At 52.2% G+C, this 25773-nt stretch overlaps 4 protein-coding genes across 4 annotated transcripts; 2 read left to right on the top strand and 2 right to left on the bottom strand.

Annotated features, from left to right (window-relative positions):
• Nucleotides 1-1482: 1482 nt before the first annotated feature.
• Nucleotides 1483-5110, bottom strand: FAM167B (family with sequence similarity 167 member B). Its single transcript, XM_042949371.1, has 2 exons — nt 2629-5110; nt 1483-1954 (listed from the first exon to the last, which is right to left on the bottom strand). The coding sequence occupies exons 1-2, from the start codon at nt 2887-2889 to the stop codon at nt 1724-1726; spliced, it is 492 nt and encodes a 163-aa protein (XP_042805305.1). The 5' UTR covers nt 2890-5110; the 3' UTR covers nt 1483-1723.
• Nucleotides 5023-6794, top strand: LOC122226353 (myotubularin-related protein 9-like). Its single transcript, XM_042949368.1, has 4 exons — nt 5023-5259; nt 5438-5546; nt 5787-5912; nt 6028-6794. The coding sequence occupies exons 1-4, from the start codon at nt 5075-5077 to the stop codon at nt 6517-6519; spliced, it is 912 nt and encodes a 303-aa protein (XP_042805302.1). The 5' UTR covers nt 5023-5074; the 3' UTR covers nt 6520-6794.
• A 1319-nt stretch (nt 6795-8113) lies between these two features.
• Nucleotides 8114-18736, bottom strand: EIF3I (eukaryotic translation initiation factor 3 subunit I). Its single transcript, XM_042949373.1, is given in 13 exon segments — nt 8114-8235; nt 8238-8386; nt 8921-9046; nt 11282-11374; nt 11861-11934; nt 12240-12329; nt 12449-12559; nt 15290-15417; nt 15504-15653; nt 16766-16831; nt 17143-17230; nt 18336-18428; nt 18533-18736. Coding segments are annotated over 13 exon segments (1398 nt in total). The 5' UTR covers nt 18656-18736; the 3' UTR covers nt 8114-8128.
• TMEM234 (transmembrane protein 234) lies at nt 18628-25768 on the top strand. Its single transcript, XM_042949372.1, has 5 exons — nt 18628-18669; nt 18960-19111; nt 19897-19963; nt 24665-24757; nt 25029-25768. The coding sequence occupies exons 1-5, from the start codon at nt 18654-18656 to the stop codon at nt 25121-25123; spliced, it is 423 nt and encodes a 140-aa protein (XP_042805306.1). The 5' UTR covers nt 18628-18653; the 3' UTR covers nt 25124-25768.
• The last annotated feature ends 5 nt before the right edge of the window (nt 25769-25773 follow it).

The following is a 25773-nucleotide window of genomic DNA, read 5'->3' as shown; positions in this document are numbered from 1 at the left end:
AGCCTTTATATCTCAATGAGCAGGGGCAAGCAGACACACACTCGGCTTTTGGTGAAAGACAAGTGGCACTGCTGTCACAGTCTGAGAGCTGAGTGACCTTTTCATTACAGTCTAAGAGAGGGACTTTGGAGTCAGAGGAGAGAGCGCTCTCCCTGTTCAGTCATTGGAGAGCAGACCACCTTATGTTACAGTCAGATGTCAGGTTAACAAATAACTATGGCAAAACAACAGTCATGCCATCTCAGGGCTCAGGATGATAGCTTTATTAGAGTCAGAGGGTAGGCTAATAACCCCCTTCTTATAGACAGAATGCTGGACAACAATCTGTTTAAGGAAGCAGGCAGGACAACCCCGTGTTTTCAAGACGACAGAGTCACAGCCCCTGTTGTGGACAGAGGACAGGACAAGCCCCCACTAATTAGGACGACATTTCTAATTCAGGACGAGGCAAGGACACAGCCCCTGTTAGAAATGTAGGGCCTGCCACCATCTCCTGCAACAAGTGGGAGACAAACACGCCTGCCCAGGGACCCAGGTGCAGGTAGCTGACTGGCAGGACTTTCTATTATAGGCGGGAGACAGGAACCTTGTCACAAGCAGCACGCAGGCCAAGAATCTCCCTTTCCCCTGGGGCCAGGTTGAGGGTGGCACCCATCATAGGCTAAGTGTCAGGTCACCAGTGTTATGAGGAACCCTGGGTGGCATCTATCAGGCACAAGAGCGAGGCCTTGGCCCCACCCGGAGAAAAACATAAATGTGTCACCGTCACCACCACCAGACCTACACTTAGTGAACAGGTTGGGGGAGGGGAGCCCACAGAGCATTGTTGGGGTTTGTGAGGTGGAAGCTGATGCTGCCTGCACCTCAGCTGCAGAGGGAAGGGGGAGACAGGAAATGGGTGGGGGGAAGAGGAAGCCTGAGTTGGAAAGTCAGACAAAGAGGGTAATACAGAAACAAAGGCTGAGGAGATACAATGTAAAAAAAAAAAAAAAAAAGAACCCGGTGACACAGAGCCTTGCACAGCCCATCTCTGGGCCTCAGCACAATGGTACTAATACCACGGGTGATAGCAAGGATAAGCAAGACACAGTTCAAGTTTATGGAGTGTCTATTGTGCATTGTCTCACTTAAGACATCTCCAACTATTTGCGGAGTGAGAAGTAGCATTTCCAGTTTAGAGAGAAACAGTTGCAGGCTTAAGGGGCCCGCCTCCAGATCTGATAGAAAATGCATGGTGGAGCTGGCTTTTCAACCCAGGTCCACCAGGTCCTGCATTCATCAGTTGCCCATTGACGGGTCACCTTCATGGGGGTGATTTAGGATTTGAAGTTCTTTTCCAGCTCTGATCTTGGTAAAATAGGGAGATAGAGCAGGAGCTAGGGGGAGAGGGGGGTGCCTCTGTTCATCTCCACCTGGGCCTTCTCTCCTGCAGTGTAATCCCTGGTCCCAGCTACAGATGACACACAACGACCTTGGGCCTGAATAAATGACTGCAGAGACCTTGACGGGAAGCAGAGAGGGTCTTTATTGAAGAGCTTGGGGGTCGGCGAGCCTCTCCCCTTCTTCCAACTCCCTCTTCCCAAGCTAAGGCAGCAGGGGCCTTTATGCTCCCAGAAAGCTGAGTGATCTCCCAACCCTCCCAGCACGCTTTGCGAGGTGCTGGCACCTCTGGGACACCCCTCCTTTCCCCTTCCCGGGAGGTCTCAGGAGGTGCAGGTGTGGCTCAGCAGAGGGTGAAGCGTCGCGCGCTGATGTTCATGCGCGTGAGGCCGAGGTGCCGCAGCGGCGGGGCCAAGGCAAGGCCGGCCCCCGGCTCCAGCTCCAGGTCCAGCTCGGCCTCGTCCAGCAGCTCTTGGTGCAGGTGACAGGCTTGGTCCACCTTCAGCCGGTGCAGCTGGGCCCGCAGCCGAAGCAGCTGTCCTGCCAGCTGCCGGTCCTGAGCCTGCATCTCCCGCTGCGGCCGAGAGGGGGCGTGAGACTGCTGGCCTGGTCCTCAGCCACTTTCGTCATTCTTCCCTTCCTGTCAACACCCTGGGTTTTCGCACAGGCTGTGGCCTCCCCACCCCCTCTCGCCCCAGCTTGATCCCTCCCCGTCTCTCAGATCTTGCTCTAAAACTAAGTTAAGGAGAGATTGTTAAACAAATACAGGTGCCTGGGGCCCCACCCCAGGGCAACTAAGCGGAATCTCCAATTTGGAGCCTGGACTTCTTTCTGTTCGCACATATTGGGTTATGAGCCACCTATGTAATGCTCGCCTCCTCAGATTCTGCCTACGGTGTGGTCAATGCCTCCTTTTGTCCTTCACTGCATCTTTGAGGTATAGCAATTCCCAGAGTGGGGGAGGCCATACCTTCCCCACCTATAACTGGTGCCAGGGCTCTGTCCCCAGAGCCACAGGAGTAGTCGGTGGAAGATAGATTGGATGGAATCCTGCTTTGGCAAGGCTCTCTGGATAAAACATTGGACAAGTCCACTCATGGCTCCTCAGCCCCAGGACAAAGCAACAGGAGCAGGCAGTTGCTGGAGTTGAGGTCCATTCTCAACCCCTCCCCACACCCATTGTTCTTGGGTCCTAAGGATGACTGGCCCTTAGGCCCTCTGCAAGACCGCCCACCCCACCTGACTCACCAGCTCCTGTCTGAGCCAATCTAGGGCAGAGTCCATTGAGTCGAAGCCGCAGAGGGTCCCAGGGCCCCCCAGTGCGGGTCTGGGTTGGGTCCTGTGCCAGGCCTGGCTCTGCACCCGGGCTGTCCACTCCAGATATGAGGGCCGTCGTGTCTGCAGCTGTAGCTTGGCCGTCAGTGCCTTCACGGAGTCCAGGCTCTCTCCCTCCTCATCCTCTTCATTTTCTTCACCTACTGCCTGGAATTTCAGTGGCCCCAGGGACATGGTGGATTTGGGGTGAGTGACAGGGCAAGGCTGCAGCTCTGGGAATTTGGGAAAGGGTGGCAGTGTTGCTGGGGAGAGGTGGCAGGAGCTGAAGGTGATGGAACTGTGCCAGGGAATGTGTGACGGTGAGCGTTCAAGGTGGGTCTGGTCTCTCTGAGTGTGTCAGGCTGGGTGAATAGAGGGGTATGGGAGGCTAAGTGTGCAAGGGCTGGGATTTTCCTGGCCTGCTAACCCAGGAGCCACGTGATGCTCATCTGGGTGGGGGCAGGAGGAGCCCTGTTCCTCCAGCCCCTTGGATGAATTTTATTGTCTTTGCCCAGAAGGAGACACCCAGTTCCCAGAACGGAAGTTGCTCCAGGATGAGAAAAGCATCATCCACACTAGAGTCTTGGCCTTCTTCCCAAGACCCAAGTTAAGGGGTGGGGATTGGACAGAGGCTGGTGAGCTGTTCCCCCTCGCCATCCTCACTCATGACACTGGCCTTTTAGCAAAGGAACAGTGTCCAGAACCCTGGCCAGGGAGTCAGGAGATCTGGGTTCTGGTGCTGGCTCTGTGAGACTTTGGACAAGTCACCGACTCTCTATTGGGACAGATCAATGATTGATTTCAAGCTATACTTTAAGGAACTTTAGGTTCCCTTGGAAACCCCTTAAGGACTGTATATGGGATAAAGGCAGAGCCATAGAAGGGCTCCTAAACCCTCTCTCTTCCTGTCCCTCCCAGGGCTTCAACCAGAGCTGTTCCCTTTTTAAAATTTTGTTTTGAAATATACACACAGAAAAACTCACATATCATAAATACATGCCTTGCTGAATTCTCCCAAACTGAATGCACTTATGTACCCAGCACCCAGACAAAGCAAGAGTGTTACCAGCATCCAGGAAGTGCTCCTGGCCTGTCACTACTCTCCTGAGGGTAATGTTACCATAATTTCTGACAGCAAAGATTAGTTTTGCCTTTTTGTGTACTTTCCAATGGTTCTCACACTTTAGTGTGCATGGGAATCTCCTGAAAGCTTGTTAAAAGAGACATATGGGGTGGGGCCTGATAATTTGCATTTCTAACGAATTCCCATCCCAGCTGGTGTGGAATTTTACAATTTGTATTCTTTTATGTCTGGTTCCTTTCACAGATTATTCCGATTTTATGTTTATGTTATGGGTGTCCCCCTATGATTTATTTTCTTTGTGTGTGTGTTTAATGAAATGTGTGTGTGTGTTGAAAGAAGGGTTTTGTGTGTGTGTGTGTGCCTGGACTCTAGACGTGTGAAACCTAATGGACCAAAAGGCCCTTTGAACGCAAGAATCTGTCTTATTCTTCTTAGTAATCAGCACTTAACAGAGTGTAGGCATCATTTAAGAAATGAAAGAATAATTGGATGGATGGATAGATGGATGGATGGGTCCTCCAGTAAATCCTTTAAACTCTTGTAATTTATCAGCTTAAGTGTGTGTCTCTTGCTAGACTGAAAATCCTAATGAACAGAACCTTCTCCAGTCATCCTTGGGTCCTCTCACTAAATACAGGGCCCAGTTCAGTGTACAGGCAATTCATATTTGGTGGAAGGATGGAGTGATCCGAGTCGAGGCTTCGGAGGGCAAGACTAAACCAGAAGTGGCCCCCATAGAGGGCGCCCACAGGCAGCGACTTCCAGCTGTGGTGGGGGAGGGGCACCAGCTACACAGCTGCTTGCATTTAAGGTGGACTAAGGGATTTCCCCCACCCAGCCTCAGATGTAGAGGGAGGAAGTAGACAGTTCCCAGTTTCACACCCACACTTTCCAACCCCTTCCACCAGGGTACAAGAAATGGTATTTTTCTTTCTTTTTTAAATCAGCGAGAGTGGCAGCACCTGAGTTTTAAAAAAACAAAATTGTTAAGTGCCACCTGCGACCAAGACACGAGGTAACGGGCTTTAAGCAAGACTATTCTCCCCATTTCACAGATGATGAAATTGAGGTTTCCTTAACAGGTTCTGGCCGGGTTCCTCGCTAAGAGGTGCTGGCAGTAGGAGGGGGAAATTCCTGTAAAACTGTTCGATCCCTTCCTCCAAGGGGCCTCCTTAACAGCTGTCCTGCCGGCGTCGCCAGCTGCCCAGCTAGTTCCTGTCCCTTTCGGAGCCCGCGCTCGCCCCGCCTGACGCTCCTGGAGTCTTTCTGCTGGGCCCTAGGCCCACCCCAGGCGGAATGGAGTTCTCGGACCTGATTCGTACCGGCCGGGCCCAAGCCAAGCTCCTGAGGGGTCCGGAGGCACCCCCACTGCGTGGCACGCTATGCCTCACCGGCCACCACCTGCTGCTGTCGCCAGGGCCCCAGGCGACTTCAGAGCTGTGGCTGCTGCTGTTGCGTAGCGTAGACTCTATCGAGAAGCGGTGAGACGTGGCGGGGGCGTCCCCGTAGTCAGGGAGTTTGCGGCTCCGGGAGGAGAGGGGGGAGGGCAAGAGCAGCTGGAGCCCTTGCACCCTTGCATTACGTCCAGTCCTAAGAAACTCATTTCTCCTCCCCTGGTGACGGGCGGGTGACACTAAACCTAAGCCCGTCCATCCCCAGGGTCGCAAGCGACTCCGGCACCATCACGTTGCGCTGTAAGGACCTCCGAGTGCTGCAGCTGGAAATAGAGGGCGTGGAAGCGTCGCTGGACATCGCCCGGTCCATCGAGGTACACAAGCAGTGCACCCGAGGCCCCTAAACTACCCCTACTCCGTAACGAGAGGAGTAAACGGGGGCTACTGCGCAAGGGGACTCAGCATCCAGTGTTACCCTGGAACGTAGCCAATGGTAAGGGACGCAGGGTGGTCTGGAGTAAGTGCAGAGGAGGGAGCTGAGGGGCGAAAGGGGCTGGGAGGGTGCGGGTGAGATGATTCCGACTTTGCCCAGATCGCCCAACTTCCTTCCCCAGGCGCTGTCCTCCTTGGAATCGGTCATCACTTCCTTTCCGTTCTTCTACCGTCCCAAGGGCTTGAGATTGGGCGACGCCTGGCACTTCCACCCACCCGAACGCTACTACAAGCGAGTAGCTCGCGAGGTGGGTGCGGTCCTGGGGGCCCACGGTTGTGTGAGCGCCGCGCCTGGAAGGGGCATGGGGTCCGGACACTCACTGGGTGCCCTACACCTGGCCTTCGCCTCTCCCTGGGCCGCAGACCAACGCTTGGCGGCTGAGCGAGGTGAACGAGGACTTCAGCGTGTGCCCCAGTTACCCCCGCGCGGTGATCGTGCCTCGCTCCGTGGACGACGGTGCCCTGGCGCGCAGCGCCCGCTTCCGCCAGGGAGGCCGCTTCCCTGTGCTCAGCTACCACCACGCGCCCAGCGGAACCGTGAGCCCGCCCCTCCCCAGACTCTGCCTCTTGGACCAACTGCGGCCCTTCTTGGCCCTTTTCTGCACCGGTCCGGCCAATTCGCAGCGCGGCTGCAGCCGGCCGGCTCCAACCCTTTTTGGCTGCGCCCAGTCCTGCCTCCAACAGGCCCCGCCCCCTCCGGCCTTCCTTGACTCTGACCCCGCCCCTCTCCCCAGTTTCGGAGTCTCGCCAATCCCGGGCCCCGCCCCCGGCCGGTCGGGCCCCCTGAGCTTAGTCCCTTCTTTGTCAACCCTGGACTCGTCCACGGCCTACTCTTCGGGTCCCTTTCCCCTCTGACTACAACACACCCAGGGCTGGGCCCGGCGCCCGGCCAGTTCTGCCGCCAAGGCCCTAGGCTCCGGCCTGCCCCTGCCAGCTTTAGACCTGCCCTAGTGTGTAGACCCTCCCTCGGGGCTCCGGGAGAGGAGTCCCCAAGCCAAGGCTGGGTGGCTACGGCTTCCGGAGCGCAGTCCCGGTCCGCAGGTGCTGGTACGTTCCAGCCAGCCCCTGACTGGTCCCCAGAAAAGGCGCTGCGCTGAGGACGAGGAGCTGCTGCGAGCTGTGCTGGCGGGGGCTCGCCCTGGGGCCCGGGGCTTCATCGTGGACACGCGCTCGTCTCAGGCCGCCAAACAGGCCCGCATGACTGGCGGCGGGACCGAGGCCAAAACCGCCTACCCTGGCTGGAAAAGGCTGCACCGGCCGCTGGAGAGGTGAAGGGTCTTCGTCCTCTCCTAGGCGGTCTCCTACAGGACTCTCCATGAACGTGTGTGTGTGGGGGGGGGGGGGGAGTAGGAGTAGGGGGGTGTCTTCCAGGAACCTTAGGAATTGTCAGGCATTTCCGGGTAGCCATCCCACCAGGTGGGCATCCCCACTTGCACACCCCCACTGACAGATCTCATTTCTCTCCAGGCACCCCAACTCTGCCTGGAAAAGAAAAAGCCTCTCTACATTAAACTGACTTCCAGGAGCAACTACACTACACTACACTACACACACACACACACACACACACACCCTTCCCCATTGGTCCCAGCCCTGCCCTGAGTGCTGGACCTGCACACCTGTACCTATTGCCTGGGTCTCCAGGTGCTGGTAGTACCGAGAGGAGGTCCTGAGGGAGTTTTTGTGCTTTGAGGAAGCTCCCCTGTCCAGAATACAAACCCGTTTATTCCTTTATTCAGCCAGTGTTGATTGAGCACCAGAGGCTGAGATGGTGGCCAGCCCAGACGTGGCTGAGAGATCCGCGGTATATTGGCAGTTAGGATTCAGTGTGATAAGCAGCAGCATAGAGCAGGCGCCCCTCTCTTGTGTGTGGGTAGTGCAAAGAAAGCATCCCTTTTACCTGACACCGGAGAGGAGTTAGCCAGAGAGCAGGACACTGCAGGTGGACAAAACTGTAGAGTTCCTGGCCATTTGCCCTGCCTGGGGAGCTGCAAGTATGTCAGTCTGGTGGGAGTATAGAGTGTGAGGTAGAGTGTAGAGAGAGATGGGGCTAAAGGGGTGACAGCGACCAGAGAAAAGGTCTTGAATGCCACGATTATGAGCTTAGACTTTATCCTAAAGGCAGAGGGGAGCCATTGGAGGCTTTTAAACAGGGCTGGAAAAATCTCCATTAGATTTTCTGGTGGGAGGTCACATTGGTGATCTTGAGCAGAGCAGTTTCCGGGAAGTAGGGGCAGATACCAGAATCCTAAGAGTATTGTGTTTCTCTTGTCAGACGGGGACTCCCCAGGGAGTACTGTGCTGCTCCCATCAAATTGGGCGTTTCCCATGGCATTGTTTCCGACAGAGTTGTGTGACCTTTCCCCAGGTACCCCCCCAAACAGACTAGGTCTCCCCCAAGGGGTCTTGGGTCTCCTCCATCAGATTGGGGAATCCCCAAAGATACTGAATCATTCCCATCAGATTAAGTGAGCTCCCCAAAGGGTCCTGTGTCCCTCTTGTCGAATGGGCTCCTCTGAGGGTTCTTCGTCTCCCTCATTGGTCTGGAGCACTGGCTCCCAGGCTGTGCTCACCAGAGCTTGGGCTGGAGATGGGATGACCAGATTCCCACTTGTGCAGGGGACAGCCTCTACAGGAGAGCTTCGTGCGCCTGGTGGAGGCCTGTGGGGACCCGCAGCAGAGCACGGACAGCTGGCTCCGTCGACTAGAAGGCTGCTGCTGGCTGGCACATGTGAAAGAGGCACTGAGCACCGCCTGCCTAGCAGCCCAGGGCATGGAGAGGTAAGGCCCCACCCTACGAGGCAGAGAACAGGGCGGCGGACGGGCAGGGCTCTCAACCCCTGGGCACACAACCACGTCTCAGTAAGCACATACAGTCTAGAAATGGGCCCATTCGATTCCTGGCCCGGCCACCCCAGGCAGGGAGGGACTGGCCAGTTAATAAGTCCTGGCCCACAGGGAAGGGGCCTGCATCTTGGTGCATGGGGCTGAAGGCACAGATAGCACCCTGCTTGTGACTTCGCTGGCCCAGCTCATCCTGGACCCCTTGAGCCGGACCATGGCTGGATTCCAGGAACTGGTGGAGCGGGAGTGGATCCAGGTAAGTGGCCACTCAGCCCCAGCCCAGCCCCTCTATCCAGAAACCCTGTTTCCTTGCGCCCATGGCTCTACCCCTTTCCCAGGCTGGCCACCCCTTCCAGCTGCGCTGTGCCCACTCGGCCTTCTCCCATGCCCGTCCCAAGCACGAGGCACCCACCTTTCTCCTCTTCCTGGACTGCGTGTGGCAGCTGGGCCGCCAGTTCCCGCTGTCACTGGAGTTTGGGGAGGGGCTGCTGTTGGCCCTGTTTGAGCACGCGTATGCCTCCCCTTTTGGCACCTTCCTCTGCAACAGCGAAAAGGAGAGGTGAGCTAAGGGGGTGTCAAGGTGAGTCAGGGGCCAGGCACAGGATGGGGTCAGACACCTGCTGTGTCAGCACCTATGTCCCTGGAAGGCATCTTTGCCTTTTGAATGAGTTTCTCTTTGGGGAAAACTCTGGAGTGTTCTTTCCTCCCTCCCCTGCCTCCAAACCCCACCCTTTCCCCTAATTTCTGCAAACCCAGATTTGAATGGGTCCAAGGCCAATCCTACAGACCTACCTACTCTGTCCAGAACCAAGGGCACGTGCACCCCTAGCTTAAAAACAAGGACCGATGGGGAGAGTTGCTGCAAAATAAATCATTTCTGCGGCTCCCTACCACTTGCAGGGTCGATTCTAGTGAAGCAATGGTGTAGAGGTTGAAAACGGAGTCAAATGTTTTGGGCTTAACTTCCAGCTCCACCACTCACCTGTTGGGGCATCCTAGGAAACCTGTCTCAGTTTCTATCCATCTGTAGCAAGGAGAGGATTCTAACGGCAGCCACAATCTCTGTGGAGCAGGGCTGTGTGCAGATTAGTGGAGTTAAGGCATGGGAAGTGCTTAGCACAGTGCCTGGCACACAAGCAGTGGTTGTTCTTACCATTTGGTTGGCTTGTTGCATATGCTCCCAAGCCCCCCCAGAGCCATCTCTCATCGGTCTGAGATGAGACTGTTCTCTTTAGTTGCCTGGGTCCCCATCCCCCATGTTGTTTTCGCTGACTCCACTACTGGGTCATCCAGGTTAGAAATGGTTATCTTTGTGTAACTCCCTCTCCCCTGTCCTTCATATACAGCCTTTCTCCTAAAACTTTTACTTGGCCCTTTCCTGTCAAAGGCCCCTCCTGCTAACCCCAGTCCAGACTCTCCTTCCCACATGGGCTATTGGGACAGCCGTCTCACTGCTGTAGTTCCCGTCACCAGCTTAAAAAAACTCGCCAACATTCACTTGGGCCTGTTCCCACTTTCTTGCTCTCGGCCCCAGTCTCCCCTCCTGAGTATTTCCACGCTTTTGCGCACCTGGTGAACTTCTGCAGACAGACCCAGCCCAAGTGGCACATTCTCATGAGCCTCCCTGATACTTCCAGGCAGAACTAAGTGGAACCCCTGAACAACTAGGACTTTGTTTTGTTCTCCTTTATTCTAGTGCCCAGTACATGTATCTGACTGGCAAGAACATGTGCAGGAAAAAGGAGAGGTTATCACTGCCCCGGGATGGCTGGCACCCTACTAATCAGGGTCCCCAACCCAGAATCCCAGAAGGCATAGCTTGAGTCTGGAAACTCACTTCCTACAGATGCCTTTGTGAAGTGAGGACTCGAACACACTCCTTGTGGTCTGGGCTCAACCAGCCAAAAGAGCAACGGAAACTCCGGAACCCGCTCTACGCTCCCAATCCCTTGGCCATCTGGCCCTCCGTGGAGCTCCAGAGCCTGCGACTCTGGCAAGGTGACCCCCTACCCCAACTTCTTCCCTGGGGAGCTAGCTAACCCCTCTGCTCAGCTTCCTTATCTGTCCTCCTCCTCCTCAGGCCTATTTCTGCGTTGGATCCGCCCACCTGAACCTTCAGAGGTAGCATGGGAGAAGGTGTGGCAAATAGTGACAGATAAGGAGAAGACCAAGCTCTCTCAGCCAACAGTTTCAGCCTCTGAGCCCCAACTTTAAGGGCTGGCTCCTTGGATAGTGGCTGAGACGTTCCTGAGACCTCTCCAGGTCCCTCAGTACCTTTGGGCCTTGGATGACGGTGCCTGCAACCCAGCCTAGCTCTTAATACCGAAGCTCCAGGTTTGAAGTGTCCGTAGTGTGGGGGAGAAGGTCCAAATAATAAAGATATCCATGACTGGTATCAGCTCCCTGGGTGTCAATGAGAAGGGAAAATGATGTTAACAGTTCCCATAAAATTTCTCGCCAGAAGCCATTTATTTCCAAACTAATTTATTTCTCAGAGTCCAAAACTTTCTGTGAGTCCAGGCCCAGAAACTTCCCCGGTCTTGATGGAGATCCAAGCTTCTTAAGCCTCAAACTCAAACTCAAAGTACTGTGGGTCAAAATAGTGGATGCGGACATAACCATCTTCGCCACCGCTGCTGTAGCTGGAGAGAGAAGAGCCAGGGACCAGTCAGGTGCCCCCTCTGGGGGAGGGAGACAGGCCTGTCGGGCAGGGCATGGTAAAGGGATAGAGGCCAGTCCCGGGCTAAGCTCAGCTCCCTGCACGGAGCCCTACCTCTTGCCATCGGGATGGAAGGCAACACTGTTGATGGGTCCGAAGTGACCCTTGACTCTTCCAAACTCTTCTTCAAAGGCCAAGTGGAAGAACCTGGAGGAGGGTGGTGGGAAGGGACAATTCACTCTCCATCTCCTTCCGAGACACATTGGACGTACCACTCCCCAAATGCAAAGTAGAGAGTGGGGAATGTGAACAAAATAAGACGGGGGGGGCAGACTGGATAGCTAACTTCCTTACTGCATGCTGTGCAGCAAGTGTTAACTCGTTAACTCATGCATTTGATCTGTATAACTGTATGAGGTAAGTGTATTATCGCTGTCCCCATTATACGATCGATAATCGGGCACAGAGAAATACAAGGATGTGTCCAGGGCTTCACAGTGGGTCCAAGGTCATGCTGTAACTGCTGTATCACACACCTGTCCCAGGAAGGCCACAAATCTAGCTGCACCTCCTAGCAGCCAAAGAAATAAGGGAAGTCTCGGGTATATGGTTTGTGTCCATCATGAAAGACACTCCATGGGGTTTTGACTTGGAAGAGTCCCCCCCCCCCCCCCCCCCCCCCCCACCACTTACCTGGCCTCAAACTTGCCAATCCTGGTGGAGGTGGTGGTTACATCCATGGCTTCCTGACCACCACCCAGCACCACCTGAAGGGAAGAAGAAAAGCTAGACAGGCCCAAAGGGCAGGCAAGTCCATTTTCTGTTTCTTATCCCCAGCTCATAAGCTTTTAATATCTCCCACATCAGATTGGAAGGATGCTAAGGGCAGGGCCCAAAAGATACTTTAGCCACCTCCTGCCCTATCCCCCGGGGCTGCCCAATCATTGAATCATTGCTCTGGGAATCTCCTCTCTAGCTGACATTATTTCCTCCAGAATTCAGATCTCCATTGACACCCAGATGCTGGAAGCAGTCCGAGGCTTCAGCAGAAGCCTGGGTGTGCTTCCCTTACATGGTCATAGTTGGGAGAGAGGGCAGCTGAGTTGACTGGACGTTCTGTCCGGAAAGTCTTCTGGTGTTCAAGAGTTGTGGAGTCAAAGAGCTGGAGAAGACAGGGGAAAGCAATCTGTAAAAGGAGTCTTCTTGGGGGAAGTCGGGCAAGTTGAAAGCCTTGCAGGATGGTGGGAGGAGCCCCCCGCCAGGCCCCTTGCCCAGGCTCACCTTGGCTGTGTTGTCCTTGGAGGCAGTGACAAACATGGTCATATCCCTGGATAACTGGATGTCATTGATCTGTCGGGAGTGCTCCTTAACATTCACCAGTACCTCTCCAGACTGGGGAAGGCGGAAGGGGAAGAGTGAGGTTCTGGGTAGCCTGACCTCCACAGGCCCCACTGCTCAGCAGGGCTTCTATACTGCCCCCTGTCCCAGCCGGGGGAAGGGAGGTCTGGGTTGGGATGGCCTAAGTATTCCCTGAACTAACATTTACCCCCTCCAAAGCCCACATCCAAACGTGGCCCACGTATACATTTCATCAACACTGGTAGTCCCATCTACGAAAATACATGCTTATGGTGACATACCTATGGACCTATTAATTAATCAACACATTACAAGGGCAGAGCACTTTTCACTTACTCCTTTCAACAGTCACTGAATTGTGAACAGTCACAATTTGCCAAGCATTGTACTATATACTCAACACCTGTTTTCTTTCCTTTCTTTTCTTTTTTTTTGAGAGAGCACACAGGGGAGGGGCAGAGAAAGAATCCCAAGCAGGCTCTGTCAGGACAGAGCCTGACGCGGGGCTTGAACTCATGAATCAAGAGATCATGACCTGAGTGGAAATGAACAGTTGGGTGTTCAACCGACTGAGCCACCCAGGCGCCCCTAAAGGACATTTTCAAAGGAAGAAAGTAAGGCTCAGAGCGATGGTGTGACCCGCTGTGCAGGAGATCGTGCAACCTGTAAGGGGCAGAGTGCCTGAGCTCACCCCTCCCCAGCCAGGGGTGGAGTCACAGTCCACAAGCACTGCTGTGTGTCCAGCTTTTTTTAGATCTTCTCCAAGGGCCATTTCACCTCCTGATTTCCCTTCCCACTCAGCAACCGGCTAGCCTGTACAGTACAAAGAGCAGAATTTGAGAGTCTGCCCTCAAAAGCACCTTTCTGTGCCTCAACTTCTCTATCTAGAAAACAAGATTACTAAAAGCCCACCACCGAGGTTCACTAGAGGGAGACTGGGACTGTGTCTTGTTTGACTTCGTTGTGACATGAACCTGGTCTACATTGTGCAGACACTGGTGAGATGATTAAAAGGTCTTTTGAGCACTGAGCCTCACACACACTAGACCCTCAGAGAATTTTCCTTTTCTCTCCTGAATTATTTTTGTTGTTGTTTTTAAGTAAGCTTTATGACCATTGCGGGGCTTGAACTCACGACCCCAAGATCAAGAATTGCATGCTCTATGGACTGAGTCAGCCAGGTGCCCCTTTCCTGAATTATTAGTTTTTAAACTTTTTATTTTTATTTATTTATTTGATTTTTTTAACGTTTATTTATTTTTGAGACAGAGAGAGACAGAGCATGAACGGGGGAGGGTCAGAGGGAGGAAGACACAGAATCTGAAACAGGCTACAGGCTCTGAGCTGTCAGCACAGAGCCCAACGCGGGGCTCGAACTCACGGACCACGAGATCATGACCTGAGCTGAAGTCGGCCGCTTAACCGACTGAGCCACCCAGGCGCCCTAGTTTTTAAACTTTTAAAAAAAATTTTATTTTTGAGAGAGACAGAGAAGACAAGTGGGGGTGGGGCAGAGAGGGGGGGAGGGGGACAGAGGATCTGAAGTGGGCTCTGTGCCGACAGCAGCGAGCCCGATGTGAGATCATGACCTGAACTGAAGTCGGATGCTCAACCGACTGGGCCATGCAGGCACCCCATTCCTGAATTATTTTTACCTATTCTGTGGGAAGGATGTATTTTTGTCTCCTCCATCAATGTGGACACATGGTAGGGACATATCTGGCTCCTGTATTTCGGGGAATAAGCACACCAGCTTTACAGTCAGGCCTATCCGAAGGCACAGATCAGTTCCACTCTTTGCTGGCATCAAGCATGATTCACGCCTTTGATTTGGTTTCCATTCCCTTTCTGCAGGTAGGTCTAGGGCCTACTGGACTACAGCTGATGTTTGCTGAGTGACTGACTAACCTTTATGGTAGTGCCCTCCAGCATTGCCCAGGCACCCAAACAAGAAATCAAGACAGCCTGGGCTTGGCCCTGTCCTCATCCCCCATCTCATCAGTCACCCCTACATCTCTTGACTCTCAGGTGCTCCACACCTCCAGAGCTATTGCCTCACTCAGGTCCATTCTCTGAACTATGCCTGCAAAAGCCTCTAAAGAGAAAATCTGATCAGCAATAACCATTTGAAGATTCCCCGCTACCAAAAGGAAAATCACAGTTCCTTTACCTCCTGACACTCGAAAAATCTAGTCGCTATCCACTTTCTCCAATACCGCGTCCCAATGACACCAGACTCTCTTCTGACCAGTCCCCCTACTCCCTTAACTCTGTGCTTTTGTGTGCACTGTTCCTTTCACCTGTGGAACTGCCTTCTCTTCTTGCTTGAAGCTCTATTTATTCTTCACGGCTTAATGTACGTGCCACCTTCTCTGTGACGGAGGGCACTTTCTGTGCTTGGCTCAAGACCTCTGTGGTGGCACAACTCACAACCTGACTCATGTGCTAGCTGTTTGCCAGTCCGTCTCCCTGGGGACAGGGCGCATGTCTGATTCATGTCTTTGTCCTAAGAGCCCAGCATGGCACTCAGTAGTGGCAGGAAAATGCTTACTTGTGATCATTATGAACCTATCCAGAGTACTGTGTGACAAGTTTTTCAAATGCCTGATGTCCTTTGATCCTTGCAACGTTTTACAGATAAACAGGCTCAGTGAAGTAACTTGCCTAAATTCACAGCTAAAAAGTGGTGTTCTTCACTGCTGTGCTATCCTGCCTTTTGAAGGGAATCTTTCTGGTGGACTTGGGCCCCACCCACCTCCTCACCTTGGCACTATACTGGTTGAGCTCTCCGCCCTCGTGGCCCGCGATGATGCACTCCCCCAGGGGTCCCCAAACGGCACTGGTGATCTTGGAGTCGTTGCAAGGGATCTTCATGTAGGGCTCGTTGTTGTCTGTGTGCAGAAGAGGTCAGGCCCTGGGCTCTGGAGCTACGCCCCGTACCCCAGCCCCGGTCCTCACCCCCCGAGCTCTGCCTCACCGATCTGGCTTGGATCCCGCAGGTCAAAGAAGCTCACAAAGCACTGATAGCCCATCTGCTTGTCTGTGGAGAACATGATGATGTTGCCCCCAAAGTCAAAGCCACACGTCCGGACAGCTGAATTGGTCTTGAGTAGGGCCAGCTGCTTCCCTGGAGACAGGCAGAAATCTGGGCTACCCCTTGTCCAACGCCATTGAGAAGAGAACACTCTCTACATCTACCTATCTTCCTGTTCACTGCTTCTCCTGGTCTAGTGACCCCAACCCACCGCCACCTTGGTGGCTACGCTTTGGCTCAAGATTTTTAACTTCCTCTCTGTCTCTCCTCAGACATCCTGCTGCTGTGGCACTGCTCTCATAGCGGAGTGCAAATGTATCTGTCTTCTCAGAATTTCTCTGCGTGTCTCCAGTACCCAGCATAGAGCTGGCACAGAACTGGGTGCCGAGTAAATATTTATTCAACGGAGCAAGTTCATAGGCTCCCGTGTCTTCGGTCTGTTCTTCCAATGCTCCCCACCGCCACCGGAGTTTGCTAAAACCGAACATGCTCTGCCCTGCTGAGGGACAGCACGCCAAGTCTGACGGAAAAAAGCCAAGCTCCTGAGTTTGTCATTCATGGCCTATTCTGACCCTTGCCGGCCTCATCTTCTCTCCTATTTCATCTCCTAAGAAGCAGAAACTCCCCACAGATCAGATGACTTGGACAGGACACTTGCCATGCTTTCGTTCCAGTCTGTGCCAAACTGATGACCTCTTTCTCATCCTTTAAACCCCAGCTCACATGACATTTTTCTTGGGAAACCTTCCCGGGTTGCTTCCATCCCCAATCCAGACATCAGCTGCCCCCCTCTGGCCTTCCACAGTGCTCTGTGCTTTCTCCAACATGGCTTATGTCTCACCACAGTGCCTCCTTTTATTTTATTTTTTTAAGTTTATTTATTTTCAGAGAGAGTGGGGGGGGGGGGGGGGCGGGACAGAGGATCCAAAGCGGGCTCTATGCTGACAGCACAAAGCCTGACGCGGGGCTCGTACTCACAAACCGGGAGATCATGACCTGAGCCGAAGTCAGCCCCTCAACCGACTGAGCCACCCAGGTGCCCCGTGTAGCACCTCTTTTCTTGTCTGTTATCCTTTCCTTGTCTGCTTCCTGTTCCTCAGAACAGGAGCCATGTCTGGATTTCTATTTCCCCAAAATGTATTCACCTAAACAAGTATACTGTAGGTTCTTGCTGTTTGAGGAAAAAGTAAACGATCCAGGCTTACCTGTTTCACAGTCCCAGAGACGACAGCTATTGTCAGCTGAGCCGGTGAGGACATGTTTGGTGTCCCCTGAAGAGGGTGTTAAGAAATAGAACCCAGTTCACCTGAGCCCCTGTCCTCCTGGAACACCAACTGAATCACCTCCCCACTCAGCCCCCGCCAGCCTTCCTTCCTCTCTTACCTCGGAGCATTCTACCCTCCTCATCTAGAACTGCAACTTGTCCTGACTGTTCCCCCAACCAGGGTACGGACTGGGGATTAGGAGGTAGATATCGTTCCCTAGACCCACAATATCCTCCCAAACTCTCAACTCCAAGTTGGCGGCCTCTCCGTTGCTGGCAGACCCTGGGAGCACAGACTCAGAGCAAAGACAAGGATACAGTCGGCATCCACACACCACACAGCTCCAGTATGGCCCATGTAAGTGCCCAGCCTCTCACCGTTCACAGAGTACCATACATTGACGATCTGGAGGAGTTAATGACAGCGACACGTGGTAAACATCCCAAGCAGAGCAATGGCCTTCTATTTAGAGGTTCCCCAGGAACCCTCCACAGCCTCTACTGAGGCCACGTTTTACCCTCTCCTGCTCATTTCTTGGGAAACAGCAGGTTGCTGGTAAAAAGAACAACTCCTAGATTCTCCCCCTTCCTGCAGGTAAGTGGCAGGGGCACCAGGAGGCTTGCAAAAACATCTCCAAGCCATTGTCCCAGTCCTCCCCCAAACTCTCAAATACAGTGCTTCTCTCCTCTGAGCTTCTTTTCCTATCTGTAAAATGGCCACAACAATAATGCCTTCTTCAAAGGGTAGCTGTGAAGCTTCAATAAAATGGTGTCTAAGGGATTTAAAATATAAATGACTAACAATTCTTCACTCATACACACCGGGTACTTACTGTGCTAAGCTCCTTACTTGAATCTCATTTAACCCTGAAGGCAACCCCACGAGGGAGGTACTATTTGTACCCATAATGTATAAAAAAGGAAATGAAGTTTAGAAAGATTAAATGACAGGCTCAAAGTCACGCTGCTATTGGACGTGGGAGTCACGATTCAAATCAGGTCTGTAGGCTTCCCAACTCCCACTTTGAGCCACTAGAGTTAACGTCTTGCATAGGGAGGTGCCTCAAAGGGCAGTGCTGTGAGAGGCTGTTTGCACTCAGTGAAAAGCGGGATGGGGCCCAGAAGGACCGACTGAAATGAGCCCAGGGACACCCCCATAAATCCTCTGTTGTCCCTCACAGTCCAAGGATCAGCTGTCCTTTTCTAGAGATGGTGTGTTCCCCTACCTGGAAGAATAGTTTTGTTCTTTCTCAGAATGGTCCCTTCCCAGTCCCCTGAAGGGGCTGACTCTCATCTCCGTCCCCCTTCCACAATGGTCTGTGGCTTTTTTCCTCCTGGCTACTCCTTCCTTCTACCAACAACTGCGTTTTCCCGGTAAAATGCTCTCTCCCGGGATGGTCTCTCCTCTCGGGCAAAACTGGCTTGTCCACCCACCGCCCAGTGAGAGTGAACTCGCCCCCTCTCGGCCCCTGCTGCAAGGTCCCGCCGACCCGCCCTCTGCCGACGCTCACAGGGTCCTTGGCCACCGTGAAGAGGAGGTCTCCCTCGCGGTTGTACTTAATCTGCGTAATGGACCGCTCATGGCCCTGCAGCAGGATCGGCTTCTGTGAAGACAAGACGGGAGTGTCACCGCCAAATATCGGCCCCTGCTCCAGCTCCAGACCCCCAAAGACCCCCCATGCTAACACCCCAACTCAGGGGAACTCACCATCCCTGCGTTGACGAAAGGAAAGCAGCAACGTGAGTGGGACCGGAAGGGGCTTAGCGCCACTTCCGGATTGTGGGTCTCCGCCCCTTCGCTCCCGGAAGTGGCCGGGAGCGGCGTTGCCATGGCGGCATCTCTAGGTGGGTAGGCGGCCCCGCCCCTCTAGGGGCTTCCCGAGCCTTGCCCTGAGTTCATTTCCTGCTCCACCTTCACCACTTAACCTCGACCCCTGCCCCAGCCCCAAACTTTGGGCTCCTGGATCCATCTCCTCGGCCTCCAGGGCCCTGCCCTATTCGCCAGTCTCACCCGGGGCGTTGGAGAGCGAAGGAGAGATGTGGCAGCGGCTGGCTGAGGAGGGGAGGCCAGAGGAGGGCTGGGCCCCGCGGGCGGCAGTTTGGTGGGGGTGAGGGTCACTCGCGTCTCCATCCAGGGCAGGTGCTGGCTCTGGTGCTGGTGGCTGCCCTGTGGGGTGGCACACAGCCGCTGCTGAAGCGGGCCTCCTCCCGCCTGCAGCAAGTTCATGAGCGGACCTGGGCCCGGCAGTTGCTGCAGGAGATGAAGACCCTCTTCTTGAACACTGAGGTACGTCTGTGAATGGCCCCTTTCTCGCGCATAGCTGCTAAAAATGTGGTCTCTGGAGTCAAACAAATCTGAGTCAGAGTCTGCTCCCCACCAGCTTACTCGCTGGAAGCTCTTAGATGAGACACCTGTCCTGCTTGAGCCTCAGTTTCATCATCTGTAAAATGGGAAAGAATGGTAACCATCTTATAGGGTAGTTGTGAGGATTCAGTGAGGTGAGGCACATAAAGCACTTAACTAGTACACAATTGGTGTTCAATCTATGGCTGCTGTTACTAATGTTTTATTATGGTGATCCCTCCAACAGACCTTTCCAAGGGAGGACTTGGGGCTTAAGTTGACCCTGGGGTGGGAAGATCTAGAGAACTACCCCTGACCTCAGTGCTGCCGTCTAGGCTAGTGGGTAAGACAAGACACAGACACAACCACCTCTCTGGGCTAAGGGCTATGAAATAGGTACAGATTAGGTGCCTCCTGAGTTCACAGGAGGGAGGTTGGAGCTAGGAGCCTGGGGGAATGCTTTCTGGAGGGAGTGACATTGGCACTCAGGGACTTGCTGGAGGGGGAAGATGGGAGTAGCAGGGCTGTGGGAGGGGCATTCAAGGCAAAGGCTTGGAGTTCAGTCAGTAACTTCCTGTCTGCCCTGAAGGGTCCTTTTCAGAAGGCTAAACACTCTCTGGGCCCTTATAGCTACCCCTCCTTCTAAAGAAAGGCATAGCTAGAAGCTCAAAGAAGGCAATGCTGCTCAGTCCAGCATCACACTGACTGCAGATTTCTTCTGTTTCCAGTACTTGATGCCCTTTTTCCTCAACCAGTGTGGCTCCCTTCTCTACTACCTCACCTTGGCATCAACAGGTGGGTTTCTGACTTAGAACTGCCATGCTCAGTGGTGGAAGCCACCCAGAAGAGTCACTTGGGGAGGGTGCCTGAAACACCTTTTTTCCATGAGTGAGGGAGAGCCCACTATCTCCAGTTCCCTCTCTGCACCCTCTTCCCTGAGCAGTTGGGGCACAGTGGGCTGATTATGAGTATGCTGCCAGGCATTTGGGTTGATCTGTAGCCCGGCGGTCTTGCGCAGCAGCAGAGGAAGAGGGAAGGTTCATTTTGCTGTGCTAATGGCTGGCGCTGACACTCTTGTTTCCACTGTGTGCTACCTGTCTGACCCTGTGTAAGTCTCTTAATTGAGCGTTGGTTTCAAAGGATGGTCTTCTTGCCATTGAGAGAATTAAATTCAGTGTGTGAGAAGCATCTAGCAGAGTACCTGGTGCACACTGTAGGAGCTCAATAAATATAAATTTCCTTTCCCCCACTGATTGATGACTGTCCTCTACTGCATCAGATACTGTGCTAGTTTTACACATTTTATAGCCATACCTCAGAGATGCTGCAGGTTTGGTTCCAGACTACCGCAATAAAACTTATATTGCAGAACAAGGCAAATGAATTTTTTCGTTCCCCAGTGCATATAAAAGTTATGTTTAGGGGCATCTGCTGGCTCAGTATGTGGAACATGCAACTATTGATCTCAGGGTTGTGAGTTTGAGTGTAGAGTTTACTCAAGGATAAGATTTAAGTGGGAATGCAAGCTGGTGCAGCCACTCTGGAAAACAGTATGGAGGTTCCTCAAAAAACTAAAAATAGAACTACTCTATGACCCAGCAATTGCACTACTAGGTATTTATCCACGGGATACAGGTGTGCTGTTTCAAAGGGACACATGCACCCCCATGTTTATACCAGCACTATCGACAATAGCCAAAGTATGGAAAGAGCCCAAATGTCCATGGATGGATGAATGGATAAAGAAGATGTGGTCTATATATATACGATGGAGTATTACTCGGCAATCAAAAAGAATGAAATCTTGCCATTTGCGACTACATGGATGGAACTGGAGGGTATTATGCTAAGTGAAATTAGTCAGAGAAAGACAAAAATCATATGTCTTCACTCATATGAGGACTTTAGGAGACAAAACAGATGAACATAAGGGAAGGGAAACAAAAATAATATAAAAACAGTGAGGGGGAGAAAATAGAAGAGACTCATAAATATGGAGAACAAACAGAAGGTTACTGGAGGGGCTGTGGGAGGGGGGATGGGCTAAACGGTAAGGGGCACTAAGGGGTCTACTGAAATCATTGTTGCACTATATGCTAACTAATTTGGGTGTAAATTTTAACAGATAAAAAATAAAGTTAAAAAAGAATAAGATTTAAAATAAAAATTAAAAAACAAAAAGTTATGTTTATACTATTCTGTAGCCTATTACGTGTGCAATAGCATCATGTCTGCTACAACAACGCACATATTTTAATTAAAAAATACTTGGGGCGCCTGGGTGGCTCAGTCGGTTGAGAGACTGACTTTGGCTCGGATCGTGGGTTTGAGCCCCGTGTCAGGCTCTGTGCTCCTTGGAGCCTGAAGCCTGCTTCAGATTCTGTGTCTCTCCCTCTCTCTCTCCCCCTCCCCCACTTGTGTGCATGTGCTCTCTCTCTCTTACAAATAAGTAAAAAAAAAAAATTTTTTTTTTTTTTTTTAAATCTTAAAAAAATACTTTATTGCTGGGGCACCTGGGTGGCTCAGTTGGTTAAGTTCAGTTGGTCCGACTTTGGCTCAGGTCATGGTCTCACAGTTCGTGAGTTTCAGCCCTACACAGGACTTCATGCTGACAGCGGTGAGCCTGCTTGGGATTCTCTCTCTTTCCCTCTCTCTCTGCCCCTCCCTCCCACTCTCTCTCAAAATAAATAAATTTAAATAAATAAATAAACATTAAAAAATACTTTATTGCTTGAAATGGTAACCATCATCTGAGCTTTCAGCAAGTCATAATCCCTGATCACAGATCAGCATGACATGTATAATAATAAGGAACAGTTTGAAATACTGCAAGAATTACCAAAATGTGACACAGACATACAAAGTGAGTAAATGCCGTTGGAAAAATGACAACGATAGACTTGCTCGATGCAGGGTTTCCACAAACCTTCAATTTGTTAAAAACACAGTATCTGCAAAGTGCCATCAAGAGAAGTGCAATGAAATGACGCCGGATTTCTATTGGATGGTGATCATGATGCTATGAAGCAGACATGATATCCGTGTAGGAGATGAAGTTACAAAACTTGGGGCAATTTATTTCCCTTCTCTGAAGTCAAGCATGTTAGTGCAGAAGGATTTGAAGCTATGTATTACTCCAAGTTTATGTTCTTGAACTTAACTATGAGAAGTCCCCCTGCTGTGGTTTCGTCTCCCATGGAATCTCACCCAGGCCCCAGAGAGCTCTGGAGAACCCCTCAGAGGCCACAGAAGGGTGAGGAGACAGGCTGACCTCAAGACCTACCACTTCAGCTTCAACTAGAGGCTACATTTATCCCTTTTACATGTGGGGCTTCTCATAAGACATCATTTTTTAAAATTTATTTTCAGAGAGACAGAGACAGCATGAGTAGGGGAGGGGCAATGAGAGAGGAAGAGAGAGAGAGAATCCCAAGCAGGCTCTGCACTGCCAGCACAGAGCCTGATGTGGGGCTTGAACCCACGAACTGTGACATCATGACCTGAGCCGAAATCAAAAGTCAGATGCTTAACTGACTGAACCACCCAGGTGTCCTGAGACGTCATTTTTAAAAAAGGTTTATTTATTTATTTTGAGAGAGAGAGAGAGTGAGTGGGGAGGGGCAGAGAGAGAGGGAGAGAGAGAATCCCAAGCAGGCTCCGCACTGCCAGCACAGAGCCCGATGCAAGGCTCAATCTCACGAACTGTGAGACCATGACCTGAGCCGAAATCAAGAGTCAGATGTCTAAACTGACTGAGCCACGCAGGCGCCCCATAAAACATCATTTAACAGGAAGTTTGAGCACCTGGGTGGCTTAGTCGGTAGAGCATGTGACTCTTGATCTCGGGATTGTGAGTTCAAGCTCCCTGTTGGGTGTGGAGATTACTTAAATAAAACTTAAACCCCAAAAGTTTGAAAAGCAAATAAATAAAAGCAAGTTTGAAAGCCTCTGGCACTCCCTGCTGCCCAAGAATGCCAGCTGACTGCAGTTAGCCCCTTACCAAGTTTTGAGCAGATGGCAACGTTAGGGTCCTGTTATCTCCTCTCCTGCTCTACATCCATCTTTTAGCATCTGTCTATTGTAGTAATCAACAACAGTGGTCACTTTATCAAAGATGTATATCTTCAGCCAGGAGCTAGACACATTATCCCGTCTTGTCACCTTGCTATCATTGTTGTACTTGTAGACTTCAGAGGTCAAGGGCCTAACCAAGGCGGCACAGGGAGACCTAGGTCAGCCTCACTCCAGTGCCCTTGCTCTTCCACGGCCCCATGCTGCTTCCCCTCCCCATCTACTGTTGCACACCAGTCGATAGCAGTCCTCGCATTCCACGGAAGGTGTGTGAGCCCCAGGAAGCAGCTCTGAGTAGGTAGTTGGGTCAGTTTCTTGGGTGGGGAATGCCATCCATGGTGGGGACTCTTGGGATGAGAAACAGGACAGTTCCTCCTCTTCCTGAAGCAGGTGAGGCCGGGAATGCTGGGAAGGAATGAGCTGACTCAGGAGCCAACGTGAGCAGTTGGCCTGGCAGTTATTAGTCTTGTCATCGTAAGTAGCTCAGTTTCTGATTTAAACTTTTTTTTTGTACGCTTGTGTAATAAGCACACTTAACATGAGGTCTATTTTCTTAAAACTTTTTTTTTTTTTTTTTTTTAAAGTAAGCATTACACTCAACGTGGGGCTTGAACTCACAACCCTGAGATCTAGAGTCACACGCTGTACCGACTGAGCCAGCCAGGCACCCCCATCTTCTTAAGTAGCCTAAAATATAACTTTTTAAGAAGATGGGGGCACTTGGGTGGCACAGTCGGTTAGGCCTCTGACTCGATCTCAACGCAGGTCATCATCTCACAGTTTGTGATTTCAAGCCCCTGCATCTAGCTCTGCACTGGCAGTGCGGAGCCTACTTGGGATCCTCTCTGCTCCTCCCCTGCTCTCTCTCTCTCTCTCTCTCTCTCTCTCTCTCTCAAAAAATAAATGAGCTAAACTAAATAGATAAATAAATAACATTCTCAGTCGGCCTCAATTTATGTGTCCCCTCTGAGCTTTTGTTTTCTTTATGCAAAATGACAACGCTCTTCTTGCAGTGTTGTAAGATATGTCTGTAAGATACAAAGCACCCAGCACACAATTTGCACTTACTAAGTGATGACTGTGTTTTTGCACTCGTCCTCCTGCATCCTTTGGGCTTTGTGGCCTGTCCAGATACCCTTGGGATCTCAGAAGCTCTCTGAGTACAAAGACCTTATCCTTATCGGCCAACCGCGTGGTCACCGACCACTATATAGTTCAGGTCTTCATGCTGGAATTGAAGGAGCACCAAATTTAGAGTCAGGAAACATGGCTTGAATCTTGAGTTTTGCTCTGATTTCATCTGGAAAGAGATACTTTTTTTTTTCTTTCTTTTTTTTTTTAAACAGGCTGTATTGATAAACTGTTTTGTGCCTAGAAAGGCATTTTTTGGCATCTCAGAGATTTTTTTTCATTCTGATCACTCAGATCTGACCCTAGCTGTACCCATCAGCAACTCTCTGGCCATCATCTTCACACTGATTGTTGGGAAGGTCCTTGGAGAAGATATTGGTGGAAAAGGTAAGTTAGACTGCTTGCAAGTGCAGGAAGCCGCTACTTGGGCCTTGCCACCCCTGGTTAGTCCTTTCCAGAGCCATCTCCCAAGGGCAGGGGAGGAGAGGATCTTTCCCCATCCCACCCCTTTCTTCTGCAGCTCTTCCTTAGAGCCATCAGAGTTTCCTTCCCCTGGGCGTTCTGGGGACAGACCCCATCTGAGCTGGGCGCCCAGCCCTGCACCAGCTCCTCCTAGCGTGGCTGGGCTCAGCCCCTCGATTTCTGCCCATTCTCCCAGGAGCATTCACAGGCATGGTGCTCACCATGGCAGGAATTACACTCTGCGTCACAAGCTCCGTGAGCAAGACCCAGGGGCAACTGTCTGCCCGTTGAGTGGGCCGATGCCACCCTGCAGCGCTTCTGTCTCCAGGAAGCCCCTGAGCCGTGAGGTACAGCCTCACGTGAGGTGCAGCAGACGGACCTAGCACTTCCCCGCCTGAGCCTCAGCGTCCTCCTCTCTTAGGGGGCTAAGAGCTACCTCGTGGTGGATTGCACAAGAGAACTGGAGCAAAAGGATTTTGTAACTTCCGAGATCTGTTCGACTGCTAGGATTTAGCACAAGAGACTTCACGCTCCTCCAGCGACCCTTCTGCCCCGGCAGCCCTCTTCGTGCTTTCATGTCAGGCCCCCAGCCCAGCCACTGTCACTATGGCCTGATCCGGACTGTCATAGCAGCAGGGTCCACGGACTGCATGGAGACAGCCAGCCGTAGTCTGAGCCAGAAATGCAAACAGAAGGCCTCCAGGGCTGTCAGGGGCCCCCGCTGCCTGAGGGGCATCTGAGGGGATGAATGGCAGGTGCAGAGGAGATGAGCGGTCTGGTAGCATCGCCTGTCCCACCCATGAGATGGGTGGAAATCCTCACCAGCCTGCCCCTCTCAGCCAGCCAGCCTCCTGTGGGCCCCTGCACCACCTCACTCCAGCCATGTGGTACGGTACCTGGCGAGCAGTAGCCTCAAATAAATCTGCACTAAACAGACAGAG

Source organism: Panthera leo, chromosome C1 (genome assembly GCF_018350215.1).
Source record: "Panthera leo isolate Ple1 chromosome C1, P.leo_Ple1_pat1.1, whole genome shotgun sequence".
NCBI classification, from domain to species: Eukaryota; Metazoa; Chordata; class Mammalia; order Carnivora; family Felidae; genus Panthera; species Panthera leo.
This window is presented reverse-complemented; position numbering and strand designations above follow the sequence as displayed.

Bases quoted from the DNA above. Each gene is read 5' to 3' on its own strand.
- LOC122226353 (XM_042949368.1), top strand. From the start codon at position 5,075: ATGGAGTTCTCGGACCTGATTCGTACCGGCCGGGCCCAAGCCAAGCTC. The intron at 5,547-5,786 runs GTACACAAGCAG...TTCCTTCCCCAG, and splicing joins ACATCGCCCGGTCCATCGAG to GCGCTGTCCTCCTTGGAATC. The intron at 5,913-6,027 runs GTGGGTGCGGTC...CCTGGGCCGCAG, and splicing joins ACAAGCGAGTAGCTCGCGAG to ACCAACGCTTGGCGGCTGAG.
- FAM167B (XM_042949371.1), bottom strand. From the start codon at position 2,889: ATGTCCCTGGGGCCACTGAAATTCCAGGCAGTAGGTGAAGAAAATGAA. The intron at 1,955-2,628 runs GTGAGTCAGGTG...TCTCGGCCGCAG, and splicing joins ATTGGCTCAGACAGGAGCTG to CGGGAGATGCAGGCTCAGGA.
- TMEM234 (XM_042949372.1), top strand. The intron at 19,112-19,896 runs GTACGTCTGTGA...TTCTGTTTCCAG, and splicing joins CCCTCTTCTTGAACACTGAG to TACTTGATGCCCTTTTTCCT. The intron at 24,758-25,028 runs GTAAGTTAGACT...CCATTCTCCCAG, and splicing joins AGAAGATATTGGTGGAAAAG to GAGCATTCACAGGCATGGTG.